Raw genomic sequence first — 20,242 nt, forward strand, 5'->3', positions numbered from 1 at the left:
CTTTTGAATATCAAATGTTTTAGCTAATAAGCAAAATGCTAGCAGAACATCATTTTAATTGTACTGTTTCACTCTAGGGACAAAGAGGAGTCACTGGATTCCCCGGGGCTGATGGCATTCCTGTAAGTAGCGGGTTACTTCATCTTTAAGAAATCACCAAATGCAAATATTGCAGGCTAGCTTAAAGCCTTTGTACTTTAATTAAAATGTCTGGGTTAAATTCTGCATCAGCCACGTACACAATTTGCAGCTAAGGACATTTGCTGAAGTGAGTGGAATTGCAGATACTCAACAAAAGAGCAGAATCTGTGCTCCCTCTCATTCCATCAGATAATTAAGGTCCATTTGCTTTGCCCTGTGGAGAAATTCCCATATAGAAGGGGCAGAAAAGGGTAGAAATTTCCTGTGTCTCTGGAGGTTACCCAGCTAAGTATGTTATTTTGTAGGAAAGACCTGTGACATAAGTGCTTCACCACTCTTAAGCTTGTGAACAAAGGACATGAGTTGGTCATTCCTAATTATTTCTGATTTGCAAAGCTCATATAATGACCAGTGATTTTAAGAATACTAACTATGGTTAATTTGCTTTGTAGCTCATATGGCATGCTTGAGATTGTCTTAAAAATCTTACTGAGCACTAAACAGTGTAAAACTTTGAACAAATGGACCAGTTCTATGAAACTGAAACACTCAAAGAGGAAAACTGGGTAAAGTTCACAGCACAGTATTTTCCCAGCCTACACTTCTTTACATCTTGTGTCATAAAATAACAAAGAAATCTGAGTCACTGGAATCCCTGGACAGAGTTCCCAGGCTTGGGTTTCCTTTGTAGTGCTCCCTGACACCGGGGCCCCGCTTTGCAGCCCACGCATCCACATCCACTCTACTTTCACCCTCTTTTGTTTCCAGAAGAGCTTCCTATCAAGTTTCAGGGATTTCTCTCTCACAATCTTCCTTGTCTCCCTCTTTCTCACTCTTTAAGGAAAAAAAGAAGACCATATTTGCCATTTCTATTAACACTCCTGAGCCTAGGATCTTGTTCAACTCACTGCATCATGCTGAATTTTTTTTCTAAGCACTGACACATCCTGAGAAGCAGAGTAAATTGCTCCCCTCTGAAGCCCAGTGTTGCTATAGCTGGACTGCTTCTCTTACCTGGGCATGTTTTCTTTTTCAGCCCTGCCTCCCTGACCTCTGCACGTTGCATTGTGAGGGATAAATACCTTCAGACAGAACTTGAACCTGCATTTTTGTTGTGTACTCTCTTTGAGCTGCCCTGCCCTTCAGGCATCCTTACATTTTCCAACAAGTTTTTTCACTGACCATGGGAAGGCAGGTAGATAGACACCTGCACAAACCACAATGGCACAGTGCTAAGATGTGGGGCTGGGAGCCAAGAGAGAATGGTGGCAAGACTGAGTCTCTTCTGGGATGAGGAGTGCAGTATTTGGTGGAGCTGAATAAGGACATGGATATTCTTCTATTTTTTTCTAAGCAATGGAGCAAAAGCTAAGAGAAAATTCTTGCTATAGATAAAGGAGAGGAGAGAAATGTTTTATGTTAGTTTCTGTTTTTTTGTGACTGAGCCTGCTGAAACAAAGAGCTGCTCAAGGGAAGATTTGCTTCTCATCAGCCTTAGTGCAAACCAGAAGCAACAGCAGTTAAGGTGAATGTAGGAACAGCAATGAAAATACAGTTTGAGACCACAGTAACTTTTCAGAGGTGCTGTGTCAAGGTCTTGGAGTGCCCCCAGCCCTTTGAGCCCTGCTGTTTTCTTCTATATTCACAGCCCCATCATGACACTCAATCTAGCTCCAACAGCATCTTTGACTTTTTTCCTGGCTTGGAAGCTGTTCAAACTCAGTGAGGAACATTTCATCCCACTCTTCCAGTGTGAAGCACTGAAATGCTTAACAATCCCAGTTCTTGGTGGATCCCTGCACAGCAGCCTCATCTGGCTTAGTTCTCTTCCTAACAGAGCCTGCATTGAACATAGCTTTCTTACCCTTTCTGAGAGGTCCTTCACCACTCATTTTTTCATGCTGTCTGGGGCATCTGGTTCAAGCTGCAGCTATATTAAAAAAAGGCACTGTCTGTTTCTGTCTTTGAAAATCCTAGTTTCCCATGGATCCAAGCCTTGGGCTTAATGTGAGAATGTCTAAATACTTTGTGACTACAGGAAAAGGAAAACTAGAAACAGATGGATAGATAAACACTTTTTTTTTCCTCAACAGGGTCATCCAGGCCAGCCAGGACCAAGGGGGAAACCAGGTCACGATGGCTGTAATGGGACAGCAGGTGACCCTGGTGACTCAGGAACTCCTGGACTCTCTGGTTTCCCTGGTAGCATTGTAAGTAGCTGGCAGTAAATGAGTATCTGAAGCTAAGAACATTGCTGGAGTGAGTTTCATTCACACGTGGGTTGGGTTAATGGGACATCTCTTAACGAAGGGAATGTGGGGCAGAGCAGAGCATTGGTGCAGACTCAGCATGGACACACTGCACTGTGTTCAGTCATTCCACTGCAGCCAGGGCCAGAAGGTCTGCTCAGAACTATACCTGTCACACAGGTCTTGCAGAGAGATTGCTGTAGGAAAACCTGTACAGCTTTAATCAACAGCAGTAAAATAATATTAAACTCAAAATTGCTGATGAAACTATCCTTTTTCTACCTGCCCCATGGCTAAAGTATTGGCTTTTCATGGTGAGATACACAGGATCATGCTGATGTGAGCAGTGGAGCTCCTGGATTTACATGGGCACATGTCAGCTCTGGGAAGTGCAGCATCAATTCTAGTGCTATGGAGTGCTACCCCATAATACCACTCCTTGGCAATGGGAGGTTTCTCCCCAAAATTTAGAAATTCATTATTTTACATACTATGGGGGTTTACACTTTTCTAAACCATAAATTTGCAAAGCTAAGCATAGCCTCTACCTCTAACTGCAGTATATTTATGTACACTTACGAAAACACCAACAAAAAATTCACTCTTAGCTGTTTACATGTTAACATAGATGGTCTGAGAGCTTACATTGTGTTTTGGGTTTTTTGGTCACCTCCAGGGAGTCCAAGGGCCCAAGGGCCAGAAGGGGGAACCGTACATAGTAGCGCCGGAGATCATCAGCCGACACAGGGTACGTCTGGAACTCCCAGCAGTTATTCTTGCCCACTACAGTTTTTCAGACACAGGATGGAGAGTAAATTTTTCTTATACTCTGATAAGCACAACCCAAGAGGCCCACTTTGATTTTGTGTAGGCTTTTAAAGGCATCTTCTGCTTTATCTGGTGCAGAGAAGTTTATATGATGTCCAAGGGAAAAAATCTGAACTCTGTTATTTCCAAGGAGTGTCAGCCTATAGGTAGATTGCAAAGGCACTGTAGATGATGTAGGTCAAGTATTTCCCTCTTTATTCAATGACTACCTTTGTATCATGCATAGCAAAATCCTTTCTTTGCCATTGGTTTGTCCATTGAATGATTCTGGTTACTGTTAGCACCTTTCCTGTAAAATTTTCATGCAAGTGTTTGATTAATTAGGGTAAAATATCCTTCAATATTTAATTTAGTTATTTAGTAAACCCCAAGTATTCCAGTGGCTGCTTTTACTGTCTAATCCTTAAAGCTTCTTTTGTAATCACTTGCAGCTTTTTCTCATATATATATATGAGAAAATAATAAATATCAATTTGCATAATTTGAAGGTATAAGGAGACAAGGGATTATGTATGTAGAGTATAAATCGTGGCTGATTGAAAAGCTGCAACTGAGCTATACTCAGCACAGAAGGAATCTGCTGACATTGTTGGTGTGTATTTTGTGCCAGCAGTAAGTGCTAAAATAGGTGTTTCTCTTGACATATTTTTAAGTTGCCTGTATTTTTAATGGAAACTTCTTTTCCTTTTAGAAAATCTTCAGATCTGCACTGTTAGTAACCAGGAGTGATTAAGTAATGTTTAAGAAATGCTCAACTATATTGCAGCCAAGGATGGATACTGACACCTGTATTCATTTCAGAAAGTACTTGGTTCCACAAATTATTCTGTTAACTAAACCCAAATTAACTAGGTAGTTAACATGCTACTCAAAATGATTGAAGGTGTTTGGACTGAGTAACACATTATTTATGTGTGTTGAAAGGTCTTTGGGCTAGAACATTTTTGGATCTAATTTCCAAAAACATTTCAGCATGTACTGAAGTTAAAATATGTGGTCACTGAAAACAGTATGTTCCAAATGCTTTTGGTGACTCAGAAGAGAATCAAAATGATTCAGTAATTCCCATGCAACTCACAAAAATGAGCTTGAACATTTCAGCTAAGGTTATAGCCCTAATTAAGCCACTGGTTAGATAGGATTTTTCAACAAAAAAATTCAGTGTGGTCTGTTGCATAGTTCAGTCTTGTAGTTTGGATCCCTAATTTCATTAGTCAACTTCGTACCGTGCTACTCTATTGCATGCAATTATCTATAGAGTATGAAATCTGTGTGGCCCACATTCAGTTATCTCAACATCTCTATGGAATGCATCTGTATGGAAGGGGTTGAGTAGCATTACATGCTATAATTAGTTGTTTGAATGAGAAAAAAATTAATAAGCAATAAAAATATTTTATTCAATTTTGTATATAGAATTTATTGTATTTTTTACTTCTTTGTTTTTGTTTTGGTTTTTTTTAGGGAGATCCTGGGGATTCAGGAATCATTGGTTTTCCAGTAAGTAGTATTACAGTGGATGTGATAAAGTGTCAACAGTAACTAATATCAGAACAACATTTATTGATAGTTGGTGGATTTTTTTATTTAAAGGGACCTCCAGGTACGCTGGGTATTCAAGGACCTATTGGTCCAAGAGGACAGCGAGGAAGACCAGTAAGTATATTAAAATTAAATTCTCTAAAAATTAACCAAACAGAAGAATTATCTCAGCAAGTTCTATTATGTTGGATTGTAACCTAGGTTAGAAATAGCAAGAAAGTGTCAATGGACATTAGACCTTTTAAAAAGCACTGTGAGATGCTGAGGGATGAATATTGCAGGAAGAGGTATAGAGATTTTTGCCCTGTGCTGCCAGAAGTTTTTGATTCATATAGTATTTTTTTAACCTCCTTAGAACATCTCCCTACACTGAGTTATCATAATGTCTTGAATAGTTTACCTTTTCTGCTCATTAGCATTATTCTGTATATTAGCTGTCTATACTTCTCACAGGAGATTGAATGGTATTTAGAATGCAATTTTAAACTATTTTCCATTATTTTTTTTCCAAAATCATCATTTACAGCACTGATGTTGACAACTGTTGCAGTATAGTTCTTTGGAAAGACTGTGTTCTCTCCAGATACAATTTATACATTTCTTGTTTCCATGGTTAATAGTTTTATGGGTGAGAAGCAGGTATTCAAATTCAATAGATTTTGATTTCTTTAAGCATCTTTGATTTTCCTGTAACACAACTTTATAGAATTTGCTTTTTTCATTGTTTTGTGAAAACTTACTTTGGACCTGCTTTACATCCCTGATCTGAGGAGAAAAAAATTAGTTCGGAGCTTCTCACTCACAGTCTCCATAGCTGTTTTCAGGAACATCCCCCTCCCCAGCAGCCCCAAAAAACCCAAACTAAACCAAACAAACAAACAAACAAACAAACAAACAAAAGACCAGAAAAAAACACACACACAAAAAAAAAAAAAAAAAAAAAAAAAAAAAAAACAAAACACAAAAAAAATAAAACCCCTAGATCCACGATATGCTAAGCCTTTCAAAGTTAATTTTCTGCACTGGCCTGTTTTATCACCTGGAGTAAACTGCACCTTTTCTTTCTCACTGGTCCTCCTGAAGGAAAATCAGTCCTTTACTTTTTATTTAGAGCAAACCCACAGAAGTTCATGAGCTTCACACAGGAGCCCAGCCTGCAGAGACTCATATTCCCAGTGCTCCTTCTGGGATGTTAGGAGTGCTATGAACCATACATTTTCAGAGCCCCTGTCTTGGGGAGGCCCCACAGCTACATCCCTCTGGTTACCATATTGGCAACATCTCTTTTGAGCAAACTACATCCAATTTTATTTACTGCCTCTAAAGCTATGACTCACCTGTGAGAGAGACCCAGGAGCACTTCACAGGTCAGGTCTGCGTCATTGCTCTTCTCTGAGAGCTGGGTAGTGCAGGAAGGCAGGCATGGCTCCCCCAGGTCCTGCAGGCTCTCCAGGCTAGGGGATACCCTGTGCAGTGCATCTGCCCACCAGGTTAGGCAGTAGTTCACAAATTACTTGAGTCACCAAAAGTGATTCAAAAGCATGTTTGTTTCAGAACAAATCTAGTGTTTGTCCACGCAAAGGTACATAGCAAGGCGGAAATGCCTAAAAAGTTCAGGTCTCACCTGAATGTTACTATCTTTTCCTTGCAGGTTAGACTTGTTCTTGCATTATGCAGCTAACATCCCCTTTCAGGGCTCAGTAGGTGGACAGTTCCATCTGCAACCTTCTCTCCTTTCTGTGTCTCTCATTCACCATGAGCTGAGCAGCTCATGCTTCTTATTCACCCCAGCTTTCCCTCCTTTGACAGAGTTTTTAGTGTGTAAAGCCCTTTGGAGCCTGTTAACTACCTTAGCTGACTGAGGCAAGGGAGGTTGTCTCTTCAGTTAATGGCTTTCCTACCTCGTGTAAGCCTCTGTCAGATATATTTCCTGTTTGAGTTTCATTTTCCACCGTCTTCCTTTGATTTCATTCTGTACAATCCCAAATAGGTAACCTGAGATGCTTATGGTAGTTCAATCTCTTACAGACCAATACAGTACCAAAACTGCAGCCCAGTGAAGGACTTAAAGATGTGCTTAACTTTAGGTATGAGCTTAAAATGTTGCTTAGTCAGGATCCAAAAGCACAAGTTCTTATTACTTGAAAAATGGGTTTTCATTAGATCTAGGCTAGGTAACTGTCAGTCTGCTCAGAAAGATTACAATGTGACTTAGGAAGGTATTTTCAGAACAGTAAATACAGCTAACATACAATAAATAAATATAGCTAAAATACAATGGCACATGGGATGCTGAGGAATACACTCCCTACTAAATATATACTTACATTTCAGACAGAGGGTAACTAACCTCCTGCACGCATTGATTAGAAAGCAACAAGTAACTTGCTCTCCCCTATTGTGCTTCCCCAGGGACCACCAGGACCCCCAGGGCCCCCAGGACCACAAGTAAGTCTTTGTGGCAGAGTTGTTGATGTTGATTTTGTGTTGCTGAGGTTTATCCAAGACCTACTTGAAGGCATTAAAAGAAAGCACCATGAGCTGCATGAAAGACTGTGTAGCACAAGACCTTCTGTGTTGGCTGCATACCATGGGAAGTTAATCTTACACTGGGATCACCTACCCTAAAAAGATTAGAGCCAGATTTAATTGGCTACTGTAGTCACAGTAGCTTCCCATGAACAGAGAATGAACAGAGAATCCTTGCAGTCTTCACAATGTTCAATTTTATCTCCATGGAAAAAAATATATGACTTCATTGTTCCAGCCTTTTTAGGTTTTTTTATTTAGCATTCAAGGCTATTAAAAATCTTGCAGAAGAAATGCTTGATCTTTTCATTACATTACTCAGTGGATGACTCAAAGAAGAACTGGTAGCATGATATTTTAAACAGTTGTCTTTCTAAAAGTTTAGATCTGTAAAATTATTTCTAAATCTATACAAATACTTCAAGGTAAACCTAGGCTATTGTTTGATTGCAGTTCTTCAATGGTGTTGTACAGTAAGCCTGAAAAGGCCTTTAAGCACGTTTAAATTTGAATTTTATATTAGATTAGAGTTATACATTTGGTAAACATTGACCTATTGTTTTTGCAGGGCAACAGGGGCCTTGGCTTCTATGGAGAAAAAGGTGAACAGGTAAAGGAAAACTAATATATTAATATCACCACTAAAGGGCAGCTGGATGTTTTCTGTTATTTATAAATTAACATATTTTAAATACTCTCTTCATTTGCAATTGCATTGTATAATTATAAGAGAAAAATGAAGTATAGGTCTGAGAGTAATTATTACCCCTATAAGGGACATTATAGCTGAACTAACTCCTATATGTGTAGGTCTCTCTGTGCTCTCATTTACACTGACACAGAGGTAACACTTCTGAAATTTATAAAGCCAGGCCACTTTATGTAATGCAATAATCTTTGCTGTTGTTCTGAAAACACACAGGGCAAGAGCAAGTATTGTGATATGTTAACCCAGCACAAAATTAATTTATCTTAACACAAATTTATTTGGTATGGTTGTATATGGTTTACAACCATACTCCCATCAGGGGCAAATCTGTGCAGCTCCTTTGCAGTGCCCTAGAGCCTCTGCTGATCAACTTGACCAGGTATTAGAGCTGTTATTAAATGTTCCTTTGTGTTTTCCCTGCAGGGCCCCCCAGGTCCTCCAGGTCCACCTGGGCTTCCTACAAGAGAACTGACGGGTGTCTCCCCTGACAAGCACAAGGTAACTAAGAGGGTATTTTTCTGAAAAAAAAAAAAAAAAGGAATTAAGAGCTCTGTGCTACCAAAGTTAAAATATTGTACAAACGTGCTTTAACATATAGAACTTAAAAGACTTTAATATATCAAAAGAGAAATCTGCTACTTTCACAAACTTGGATCATAATGTATTTATTGAAACTGTGGTGGCTAAAGTAATTCAGAAAGTATTTCTCAAGTTTAGAGGCGCCTTTGGCAAACTTGTTCTTTTTGTTCAAGCATGCAGCTACTGGCCATCACTCACATCTCATTTTACAAGCAGAAATGCCTGCTGAGAAACCATTACTGTGTTTGTTTTGATAACTTATCTATGTGATGCAGATATTTATATACTTAGAGTTAAGGCTTATTCTTACATATTGGAGAAATCCCCACATGCAAGATGCAGTTTATTCTCATCTGCTGCTTCTTGCTGGGAGCAGAGGCAGTCAAACCCTGTATGTGCATATTCTGTGTCAGACACCAAGCTCCAGACCAGTTATTTTATGTCCCATATTTGAAGTTGGAAAGTTTATGTGGCTCATATGATTTCTGCAGTAAGATGAGTAAATTGCTATGATACTGGAAGATCTAAAAACACCTTTAATACTCTGCAGTCTGCCCTAAATAACAAACATGCTGAGATTTTAATGACTAAGCAGACACCCATATTGAGCTACTTACCTGGAGAGCTGTTATATTCAATGAAGGTGTCATCAATATAGAGAGTGGAATTTAGGCTATGATTTGTCTTAACCTAACTGGAGCTCTTGATCAAATAATTCTTAGCTAACCAGTAGGTAAAAATAGGAGAGTGAGCATTTATTCATAGGCATTCCTTTGGCACTCACCACAAGCCTGGAAAGAGCTGGGCATTCACATTCCTAAAGACCTTTTCAGAAAAATTATCAACTATTTCTTTAAAAAGCAACTTCAAAAACTTATCATGAAAGCATTCATTTCATACAAGAAGCGTATGAATAAAGAATAGCACAAGAATAGTGTTTTTTCTCTTAATCAGTCATTTTGTGTTGTATAAAAGTTACTGAAATGTAAGTGGGAATGCCAAAACATATCTGAATACTTTTTCCTTTTTGTTAGGGTGAAAGAGGAGACCCTGGGCCAAGAGGGGAAGCTGGAATTCCAGTAAGTCACGTGGAGAAGAACAAAGTCAAATAATAATATTGGAGTTAATACTTGTGAGCTCTTCACTGATGTGATGCGATGTAGATGTGTTATAAGCAGAGACACCAGTTCTAATGCTTCAGAAAAACTGAACAACTTGATGTGTAATAACTCCATAGCACAATCATTTGTTCTCTTACTGGTTTACTGAAATAAGACTTTCCCCCACATATTTTTAATTTTAGTTCTAATTATTAATAAATCTCTTTACTTATTCTTCTGATCTGTGTTTTAAAATTTCACTGTATTTCATTCCATAAGAACATATGGAGTATTTTTAATCATTTTTAGCCTACTGTCCAACAAATACAAACTTTTTGTCTCATGGTTTTTTAGATCTGTTGAGTAAGTGGGCAGTAATCCCATATGTTGCTGTATTGTGCAAAGCTGTCAACCCAGCTTGACTGAACATGGTTTAGTTATAACTCCCAGACAACCTCTAGACTGACTAAATAGCTTTGCCATTGAGTGGTTCCTTTTGACTTCCCAGAGGGGTTTAAAACAGAGTCTTTACTAAGCAGGGATGCCTCACTGAGCATTTTGCAGAGCTTTATTTTCTCAGATGGTCTGGTCAGCAGCTCCACAAGGTTGTGGGAGAAGGTCACATTGTGAGCTCTGATGCCCTCCATGTGTGGTTGCTAGCCAGTTCCTCAGCTGCTGATCATTTTCTACATATGTAGGATTTTTTTTTACTCATTAGGAAAACTGTAATTATATGCTGATGTAGCAAAAGGGGATATGTGGTTTTCCCCTTCTTTTGTTTTGTATAGTAGGATGGATAGCAGCATGCCTGTGTTTGCCAAATAGCTCTCTGAAGCTGCAGTTTGGGCATAAGCTGAGTTGCTTAATTGGTTGTATAGCTGAATAATTATTTTGGCTCTTCTTCAGAGCTGCAGACACAGAAGAAATAAAGGAGATGATAGGAGTGAGACACTGTCCTCTCTCTAATGCCCTGCTCCTGCTATTGTAATGAAGCAAGCATGTTACACTTAATTATAAGGACAACAGTTCTTTCACATGCAGCTATTATTAGATTATCCTTGTGTTACAATGATGCTTTCTTCCTGTTTAGCTTCCATAAAAGACTGTTGCAATTTTTTTGCACATAATGAAGAAATACGTTGAATTGACATGCAATCTTTCCTAGGGTGTTCTCCTCTTTCCTCCTGAAAAAGGTGAAGAAGGGGTAATGGGCTACGCAGGAGAGAGGGTGAGTCACTCATTAGAAGTAGAATTCACTCAGCTGAGTGGGTGGATCTGAGCTGAGAATTTGCCTTCTGGAACAAAACACAGATGAAAAAATCATGGAAGTTATAGTTCTTTAGATCAATAGGTTTGGCCAGCCCAGAACTGCCTGAAGCAGGAAAGTGAAAAGGCCATTTTGAAATGGTGGTGGGAGGAGGCCCCACAGGACTCACAGGTGTGCCAAAGAATGGCAAGGTACCTGTGCCATCACTGGGAAGCCTTGTGCATCTCTCACCTGAAGCTGTGCTCACTTACCACAGCTGCTTTCCTGGTCCTCAGCACAAGCTGTACTTCACTGTTCCCATCCAATCTGCAGACCATGGTTCACAAACATGAGTCTGACTCCACTTACTTGTGGACTCAAACAAAAGTCAATCTAAATGCTTTCTTGTAGCATCTATGACTGCTTGTTTTGGAGCAGTGTTTCTGAAGTGCTTAAATGGAGTGAGAACAATACTGAGAATACAATTAAAAAAAAAAAAAAAACCTCATTCATCTTTATAATCTTTATGGTCAATTTACAATGTATTGATTAAGAGAGAAAAAAATAAAATACCAGATTGGAGTTCAGACTTGCACTGTTTGCACCATACAAAAATCTAATTGAAAACATATCTGAAGTGTGACTGTTAGAGTTTCAAGCTCTTAGATTTATTTTATCTAAGAAATAATAATGGTTCTTTGCCATGAGGGCGTTAGAATGTAATTTTATTTTGTTAATTTTATTGTACCTTCATAGGGACTGCCTGGCATCACTGGTTTTCCAGGACTCAGTGGAGAAAGAGTGAGTATTTCGTACAAGACTGTTGTTTCTAGCACATATGTAGACAATCTGTCTGAAAAGTAAACTGTAGAGGACAAATTCTGCCTGCAATTACACTAGCTGTAGTCTAACAGATATCATCTGGGTTCATCCATCATGCTCATTTTGGGTCAGTTATTTTTCTCATCAGTGAGAAAAAGAAATTACCCTATGATTAAAGTCCAGTTTTGCTTCCATGAGCATCTTTTGTGACCATTACAGGGAAGTATCACTTTCATTGTTATAATTACTGTGATTATGATTTCTGTGATTTTCTTGCTACAAGCAGAAGCTTTTATGAATAGCTTTCTGCAGATGTGGTTGAAATGTACAGTTATCTTGGATATCACAAAGGGAGAAGAGATGGAAACTGATAAATATACCAGTTAGATCTCTGTCCCCATGGAAACACACCCAAATATTTAAAATAGCATTCTGTCAGACAGAGACTTTCTGTTTGGTCTCAGAAAAAGCCTTCTTCAGTCAGCATTAGAAATCACTTCCATGAGGTAAATAGCTGTGGGATGCACGATTTTTCCATGCTTTGCCATCTTTAGTTGTTTAAAGATTTGTCCTGCCACCAAGGCATAACAATAATAACATGAAACACATGGGACATGAAAGTACACGAAATCTGAAAAATAACACTTGCACAACTACTCAGTCCTGGTGGTGTGGAAGGGAATTGCTATTAGTAATACATACATGGAGAGGCTGATGCAAAACCCATTAAAGCCCACTGTTTGACCTTAACATGGGTTCATGCTCCAGTCAGAAGTGAGCAGTGGCTGCTCCTTTTTGAGGATGAATTTTGACAATAATTTTAGCAGAAGGTACATTGGTTTGGATGATGTGTGTGTGAGAGGGGACACTCTACTCTGTGTGCTATTCACAACGTCCTTTTTGTTGATTTTTGAGTGATTTTATTCTTAAGAAGGAAAGAAGGATGATTAAGTCCTGTTAGCATACAGATGAAATTGCAGTTAAGTAGGAAACTGCTGGCTTTGCTTTTAGACCACCAGCTCCACCTAGTGTAAAGAGACTTTACACCTGATAATCAAAAGGCTCTTTTCCAATGGTGTGATGTACACTTGCCATTATGGAAGAGTTTCTGAAACATGTGATCAGGTTTGCAGCATCTGGAGAGCTGTGGTACTTTTAGTGCTTCAAAACTTCTTCAAGAGTGACTTAGAGAGCTGGTTATTAACATTCAAGTTCTGGGTAAGAGTTGTACCCACTATGAAACTTGAGAGATGCCGGGATTTTAAAAAGCTGACTAATAATCTAATTATAAGTGTGAATAAATCCAAAGCTACTGGTTTCAACAAAACTGTGTTAATTGACATCAGCTGTTGATCTGGCCACTGTTTTCTACTAAGAGCACACTCTTTTAACACCAGTCTCTTTCCAGAGTACATAGAAACATTTTCTGTAAAGAGCAAAAGTTGTAGAAGAGATGAGTAAAGCACACAGAAGAGATGATCTCATCTGGGTCAACATCTCTGAAATCTGTCTGCTTCTGGGTTCTTCTCATTCAGCCCTTCTTCAGCCAAACAGTCTCCAGCCACCTGGAAAAGAGCAAAAAGGACCTGTGTACTTCAGTGCTATTTCACTGCTCACTGCTTCCATTCCAGTGAAAATATGTCTACTTGTAATGATTCTGACTTGTTTCGTTTTCTTGCAGCAGGCTGCTGTGGTCTGGCTGCCTAGCCCATGTGTCTCAGGGTCAACTGGCATGGAGGGGATCCCCTTTTCTGCTCCTGCACCCATGAAATGGTGTGAGTGTGTGTAGGTGCTCCTTCCATCTGCACGCCTGCCAGGGGTGACAGAGCCTGCATCACAGCAGGTCCCTCTGGCCTTTGGCAAGAGTTAGGCTTGGTCCAAGAGGTGGGACAGCAAACTACAAGGAACCTTACTGGTGTTACAGGAATTGCTACAGACCAAGTAATTTTAGTCTCTCTCTGATAAAGGAAGAGTCAATTGTTTTTATGTGTATTACAGGGTATTCCAGGATTTGATGGTCCACCCGGTGGCCATGGTCCCAGAGGAAGCAAGGTACTGCTTTACTTTCATTTGCTAGAAGCAAGAAGCCAGATTGTCATTTTGCCTTCTTTCCTTTTCTGTCATCATGTAGTAGCAATTGTGTTGTCATTGTAGAACCAGTTATGTGGTTTGTTAATTTGATATCTTTGAGGTTTCTTAAATGTTGTCTTTGGGAGTTTGGGGGTTTGTGTTTCATGGGGATACCTTTTCATTTTAAAAGAAATTCTCTATAACAATGTGCTTGGGTGTGATACTTCAACTTCTGTTGACAGGGGGAGCCTGGCGAGATGGGTCCTCCAGGGCCAGATTCCTATTTTCCTTCCCGCATCCCAAGGAAAGGTACATCTTTGCTCAGATTGTTTATCTTAGCTGTTTTACTACCTTCTGCATAGATCAAAAGCATGACATTCTAAGAATTCAACTCCTCAAAAAAAAATGTGTTTGCTAAAGTGTTCCAGAAGCTGTAACTGCCTTCCAAGAGAGTGCCCTAATCAGCTTTTTTCAGGCAGGTGGTTTCTTTGTCTCTCCTGCTGAGCTGGATTGCTATACAAAAGGCTTCCATGCATGCCTGTATCCACAGAGAAGAAGCAAGCAAAAAAGCGTGTGACTTTGTTGTCCAGCAAAAGGAAGAATGGGAGTCTGTCTTCTGTGTCCTGTTTCAGACTTTGGATAAAGGGCAGTAGTGGCAGCACAGCAGAGAGCATTCTTATCATCTAACAGACAGACAGACAGACAGACAGACAGAAAGAAAGAAAGAAAGAAAGAAAGAAAGAAGAAAGAAAGAAAGAAAGAAAGAAAGAAATGCACACAGTAAAAAAACCTTGAGGAATATAAGAGTATTTTTTTCCTTTTTAAAATTGACAGTTTTCTGTTGTGATCTTCTCACTAAGCTTGTAGCTTCCAGTGTCAGCTGTTCTACAGAGCTGTGGTGGCTCTGCATGGCTAGACTAGAAACACATAAAAGGTGATAGCAGTTTGCCAAGGCCAAAACTATTCAAGGGAAGGTGCCAGCAAACAGCAAGAGTGATCACATGCCATTGCCTTGGCCCTTGTCCTCATACCACAGATTTTACTAGTCTTGTTGAAAGCCAGAGACACTAGCAATGAATGGTTCCCTTCCTCCCAGAGAAAGGGGGCAAGAGGCCCAAAACATTGGTCAAATCAACCCAAATACCCTGCCAACCTTTTAGAAGCAGGAGGGACTGTGTAGAGAGAGAAAGAAGCAGGCAGAGGGCTGAAGACACCACATGTCCTCTGCTATCACTGATCTTTAACAAGAGCACGATACTTTCTGCAGGCAGTAGCTGGGCTGGGCACAGATGCTTTTGGTAGTGGGAAGTAAAGGAAAGCTCACATATCACACATCTGTTACAGTAGAAACTTCCTGTAGGGAAAAGAGGGGTTCTCCTCAGAAAGCTGCTATTCTGTGCTTCCCAGGAGCAATGTAGCTCTAGCTGCATATTAGTAAAAGGTGAAAGATACTATCCTGCTTCCTGGGCTTGGTGGCTCCACACCATTCCTGTCAGTCCATTTCTAAAGCTACATTTTAGAAACTGTTGTAAATTCTATTACTCCAAAGCACTTGAAGATTCTAATACTTGGTTTTTTTACAAAGAGCAGCATCACACTAACATGTTTTGTGGAATCGGGGATGTCTTTCAGGTGCAAGAGGTGATCCAGGCTTCCCAGGTGTTTCTGGACTCCCAGGAGACCGAGGAGAGGAGGGAGATCGTGGATTGCCTGGTCTTCCTGGATTTTCTGATGGTAACACCCCAGCATTACATGTTCTAACAGCTTAACTTTATAGGGAGTTTTGACTAATACAGGGTCACAGTGGGGAAAATCTTTTTTGGTGATCATGTGATACACAGTGCAGAGTAGTAGATAATAACTGGGGGGAGGTTAGAGAATGAGAGGAGCATTTTCCTTTGGGCCAGTGGGACTCTTGCAAAACTATTGAAATAGAGATGATGACAGAGCCTTGTTTCTGTAACTGCTATTGATTTGCTCAAGTGATAAGTGCAGTTACCATTTTTGCTCCATGCTAAGTATGTCCATTTTTCCTTGCATATTAGATGCAATTGTAAGAACTTTCTCTTCTGTTACATCACAGCTCTTTGGGCAGCACCGTTAAGAAATTGCTTTGAACTTCTTCCCTGGTTCTGTTTCAGCGGATGGGGATAAGCCAGGCTTACCTGGAGAAATGGGACCAAAAGGTGAAAAGGGTGAAATAGGATCTCCTGCTTATTATGCGGGACCGCCTGGGCTTCCGGGTAAGGATGGTTCACCTGGAATTCGTGGTCCACCTGGTCCCATTGGAGCTCCTGGTAAGTGCAAAAACAGAGATGATGAGAACTCTCAGGAACATCTTTGATTAAAGACAGCTGTTGGCAGTGAGACGTTGACAGAATGAAATGAAATGAAATGAAATGAAATGAAATGAAATGAAACGAAATGAAAATTAAATGAGAGGTGGGGAGGACACACAGAGAAGTCGTGTACACTCATCAGTGAAGAAAAGGTTTGTGTGATTTTTAGACAGTCCTGGCAACATTTGAAAGAATGGAGAAAAGGATCTGCAGAAGGTGATCCAGAGCAGGCTATTTGTGCTAATGCAGAGTAGGTTGGGCTGAGAGGAGGAATTCAGTGTTAGAGAGAGCAAAGAATGGTAAGGATTGTCTGCCACAACAGATTGAAGTCACTGAGAATGAGTGTGAGAAGCTGTCAAAAGATGGAGAGAGGAGGAGAGGAGGGAGTAGATCACAGCAGGCTGGGTTAGTGACATTAGGGGAAATGAGAAAATGTGTTGCAGCCCAAAGAAATAGGAATGAAAGAGAAAAAGAGTAAATATACAGTAGATGAATTTATATTTTTATTAAATTAAACTTCTAGGTCCTCTCTTTGGATTAAAAGGACGAGAGGGAACACCAGGTAGATTTGGTATACAAGGTTTCCCTGGGCCAAGAGGACAAAAAGGACCTAAAGGTAGGTTATAACAGATAACTCAATAGATGATCTGCTGTTATGCATTATGTAAAGCCCCAGTGTGTTCCTGGGTTTATTAAACTATGACATGCATGAGGACTGATGAATTTAATCTGGGGCTAACATGACAAAAAAACGTTGTGTTGGATTCTTGTCAGAAAAAAAAAAAAAAGCCAAGGAGACATTTTCTCAAGTATTTGAGAAACTACTCAAATATTCTCAAGTCTATATATAAGATAGATACAGCTCCACATCTATTTGTTGTTGATAGAGCTTTTTTTCTTCTCATTCCAATTTTTTCCTTAGGTGAAGAAGGGGATTGCACTAGATGCCTTTTGGGTGAGGAACTCAGAAGGGGCTCTACTGGCCCCCGTGGCCCTCCTGGCTTTCCAGGAACCCCTGGCCAGCCTGGAAGGAAAGGAGAACCTGGTGATCAAGGACCACATGGTCTTCCTGGCTACCCTGGAGCAAAAGTGAGATCACTGGTTTTTTATTGTTTAGTGTTATATGCCTTAGTTTTATATGCCTTAGTTTTATATGCCAGTTTTAGATGAAAAAAAAATCCAAATCCTCAAAGCTATTCTCCATGGAAAAATGGTTAAAAGTATGATTTTCTCTTTCTTTCCTTTCTTTCCTTTCTTTCCTTTCTTTCCTTCCTTCCGCAACTTCCTTCCTTCCGCAACTTCCTTCCTTCCGCAACTTCCTTCCTTCCCACAAAATATGGAAGGCCAAAAATTTCTAGGATGGAAGTGCAAATAAAAAATTTTGGGGAGAGTGAAAGATTTCCCCATAAACCAAAGTCCACCTGCAATCTGAAGAAAGCAGAACCTTTTCAAGCTGCTGTATTGAGTGTGATCTGACCATCTAGAAGGGAAACAACTCCAGTAGTAACCTAAGGTTGTTGCTTATAAGATGCACATGTTAAACTCATAAAATGTAAGGTTCTTGTTTCCAATATAGTCTTTCTAAAAAACACTGTTCAATAACACTGAGGAAAGGGCTCATAACAGCTTGTTTGTTGATGATACATAGAGGTGCTGCACCATGTGGTGTGCTAACTGCATCATGGCTCCTCACAGGCAGAACTGGCTTTAGTCAGTCACATCTCTCAAAATTTTAGAATAAGTCCTTTGTAATGCTGACCCAGAAGCTGATTTTGTGAATCAAAGAATTGTAGAATGCTTTTGTTTGGAAGGGACCTTAAAGATCACCCAGTGCCAAACCCCTGCCATGGGATGGAACACCCTCCACTAGACCAGGTTGCTCAGGACCGCATCCAAGTGTTCTTGGCCTTGAACATTTCCAGGGGTGGGGTATCCACAACTCTTCTGAGTCTATTGACATGCTTCAAGGCCTCACCACCCTTACAGTAAAGAATTTCTTCCTAATATCTAATCTAAACCTACTGTCTTTCAGTTTAGAACTATTCCTCTTTTCCTATCACTACATACCATTGTAAAGTCCAAAGATATCAGAGCAAATATCTTTTCAGTTAGTACTTTAGGCTCTTCTGAACATCAAAAAAACCAAGTTCACTCACAATTATCTAAAGTTTGGGATTTGTTAGAATTAAATATAATACATTAAGCTTTGACTTTATTTTGGTTGTATAAAAAAAAAGCAGGAAAAGTAGATTTTTTTTGCAAAAATTCAAAATACTTTTATGAAAAGCTATACTTTCTAGAAGTAATGAAAAAAATGACAGAAATATTTCCAAAAATATAATATTGATATTTTGGTTAAAACTTTGTAATTTCTACAAGACTTTTTTGCTTTCGAGAGTCTTCATCTCAGAATTTAAGTTACTGTAGAACAGAGAGAAGTATAAACATGTACAGACATAGCACAGCAAATTCAAAAAGTAAAACAATATAGCTTACATATTCTTGGTCCATATTCTAGGGAAAAAAAATCACTCCTTAATTCTTTAAGCATGTTCAACAAGCTACATATGTAGATGATAAATACAATTAATCTTGATAAGATCTATGTCAGTTTAATGACAATGAAGTTTTATCCCAAGCAAAGGGAATTTTTTTCTGTGGAGAAAGAGAAATTAGAAGCAGCTGTAAAATATTTTGAAAATACTTCTGTGCTAAATTGAATTATACATAATAACTAAATCTTGAGAACAAAAAATAGTAATGTGAAGATCATGCTATTAGTGCAGTGTTAATGCAGTAATTCAGCATTATTTTAAGTTCTTGAGATTTCTTTTGGCCTGAAGAAAATCAATGTCCAATGCAGTACAGATTGGCTTCACTCACCATTAAATGCAGTTTTCAAATATGTCCCAGGTAAAGCAGAATGCTTATAATCAAAACTAATCTCACTGTTTTGACTAACAGAAGTGCAAACCTGTATTGTTGTGGTGACCTGCAGCTGAGATCCACTTTTTACACATGCTTTTCACACAGAATGTCAATAAAATACAGTGGTGTCAAAGACACACTTTTAAATATTGTTTGGCACAGGAGTATTTAAAAAAAAAATTTATCAACCCTGGAATTCAGTAAGAGATGGCTGAGGAAAACCTAACATGCACAGCTTATATTTCAGTGAGCATGAGTGTAATTATTCAGAACTAAAGCTAAGTGGCATAAAACAATCACTAGTAAATTACTCTGTAACCTCTGGGCCTTGGCACCTACCATGGATATGGATTTGGTTGCGTGATTGCAAGGCTCTTGGCCAGCAGCTAGAAATTCCACTTTCAGAAGGGCTGTTCAGGAGGAGGTTCCAGCATTGTGCCAAGGAATCAAGAATGCCAGAGACTGGTCTTGAGCATCACCACAGCTTGTCTTTGCAAGACAGAAGGTTTCCCTCCTTGGAGATTTTCAAGGCCCTGAGCAACCTGCTCTATCTCCAAGTGCTGGGCTGGGCCAGAGACCCCCAGACCTCCCTTCTAACCAAAATCTTCCCATAGATCTGTGATTTGATTAAGTGATTTGATCACTTAATCCCTCTGTGCCCAAGTTCTTGTCTGGTAAATGAAGGTGGTGCTGCTTTTCAGTCCCAGAACAGCCCCAATCTCAATCCACTGCCAGCTGTGAGGTTGTTCTCCTTGGGAGTGGTGCGCGGGAGGAGCTGCACATCAGTAGAACCCTAAGGTTTTTTCCAAGGTGGCAAAGAGTTGCTTAGGGCATTTCCTTTTGTGGCTAACACTGAGAAATTCACCATGTTTTCTCCAGTGCACTTCTGCAGCAGCAGTCACCTGCAGGACTCTAGCTCACGGAAAGCCACTGCAGAATCTCCTCTACCATGCCATAGAGGCCTTGGTTCTAGTTAGAATATATTAATAAATGTTCTGCACAAGAATGGGATTACTGAAGAGGAAATCGTTCATGGAAAGTAACAGGAAAGCAGTAAAATTTAAGGAGGCTTTTTTTTTTTTAAGCAGGACAGTAGAAATGCAAATCTTGATACTTATTTCTTAAGCAGTTCTGGTTTGTTTTGGCTTTTTTTTTTTTAA

General features: G+C 39.6%; 1 protein-coding gene across 1 annotated transcript in view; it reads left to right on the forward strand.

Annotated features, from left to right (window-relative positions):
- The window catches only part of COL4A2 (collagen type IV alpha 2 chain), a 140,430-nt gene that overhangs the window by 89,309 nt on the left and 30,879 nt on the right, over positions 1–20,242 (forward strand). Inside the window, exons 6-22 of the mRNA XM_053968627.1 lie at positions 78–122; positions 2,235–2,351; positions 3,067–3,138; positions 4,683–4,718; positions 4,812–4,874; positions 7,173–7,208; positions 7,858–7,899; positions 8,422–8,496; positions 9,612–9,656; positions 10,843–10,905; positions 11,680–11,724; positions 13,744–13,797; positions 14,058–14,124; positions 15,448–15,549; positions 15,957–16,112; positions 16,678–16,770; positions 17,077–17,243. Coding sequence (XP_053824602.1) covers positions 78–122; positions 2,235–2,351; positions 3,067–3,138; positions 4,683–4,718; positions 4,812–4,874; positions 7,173–7,208; positions 7,858–7,899; positions 8,422–8,496; positions 9,612–9,656; positions 10,843–10,905; positions 11,680–11,724; positions 13,744–13,797; positions 14,058–14,124; positions 15,448–15,549; positions 15,957–16,112; positions 16,678–16,770; positions 17,077–17,243 — 1,278 coding nt within the window. The remainder of the gene's footprint in view (positions 1–77; positions 123–2,234; positions 2,352–3,066; positions 3,139–4,682; positions 4,719–4,811; positions 4,875–7,172; positions 7,209–7,857; positions 7,900–8,421; positions 8,497–9,611; positions 9,657–10,842; positions 10,906–11,679; positions 11,725–13,743; positions 13,798–14,057; positions 14,125–15,447; positions 15,550–15,956; positions 16,113–16,677; positions 16,771–17,076; positions 17,244–20,242) is intronic.

This window comes from Vidua chalybeata, chromosome 2, assembly GCF_026979565.1.
Source record: "Vidua chalybeata isolate OUT-0048 chromosome 2, bVidCha1 merged haplotype, whole genome shotgun sequence".
Classification (NCBI taxonomy): domain Eukaryota; kingdom Metazoa; phylum Chordata; class Aves; order Passeriformes; family Viduidae; genus Vidua; species Vidua chalybeata.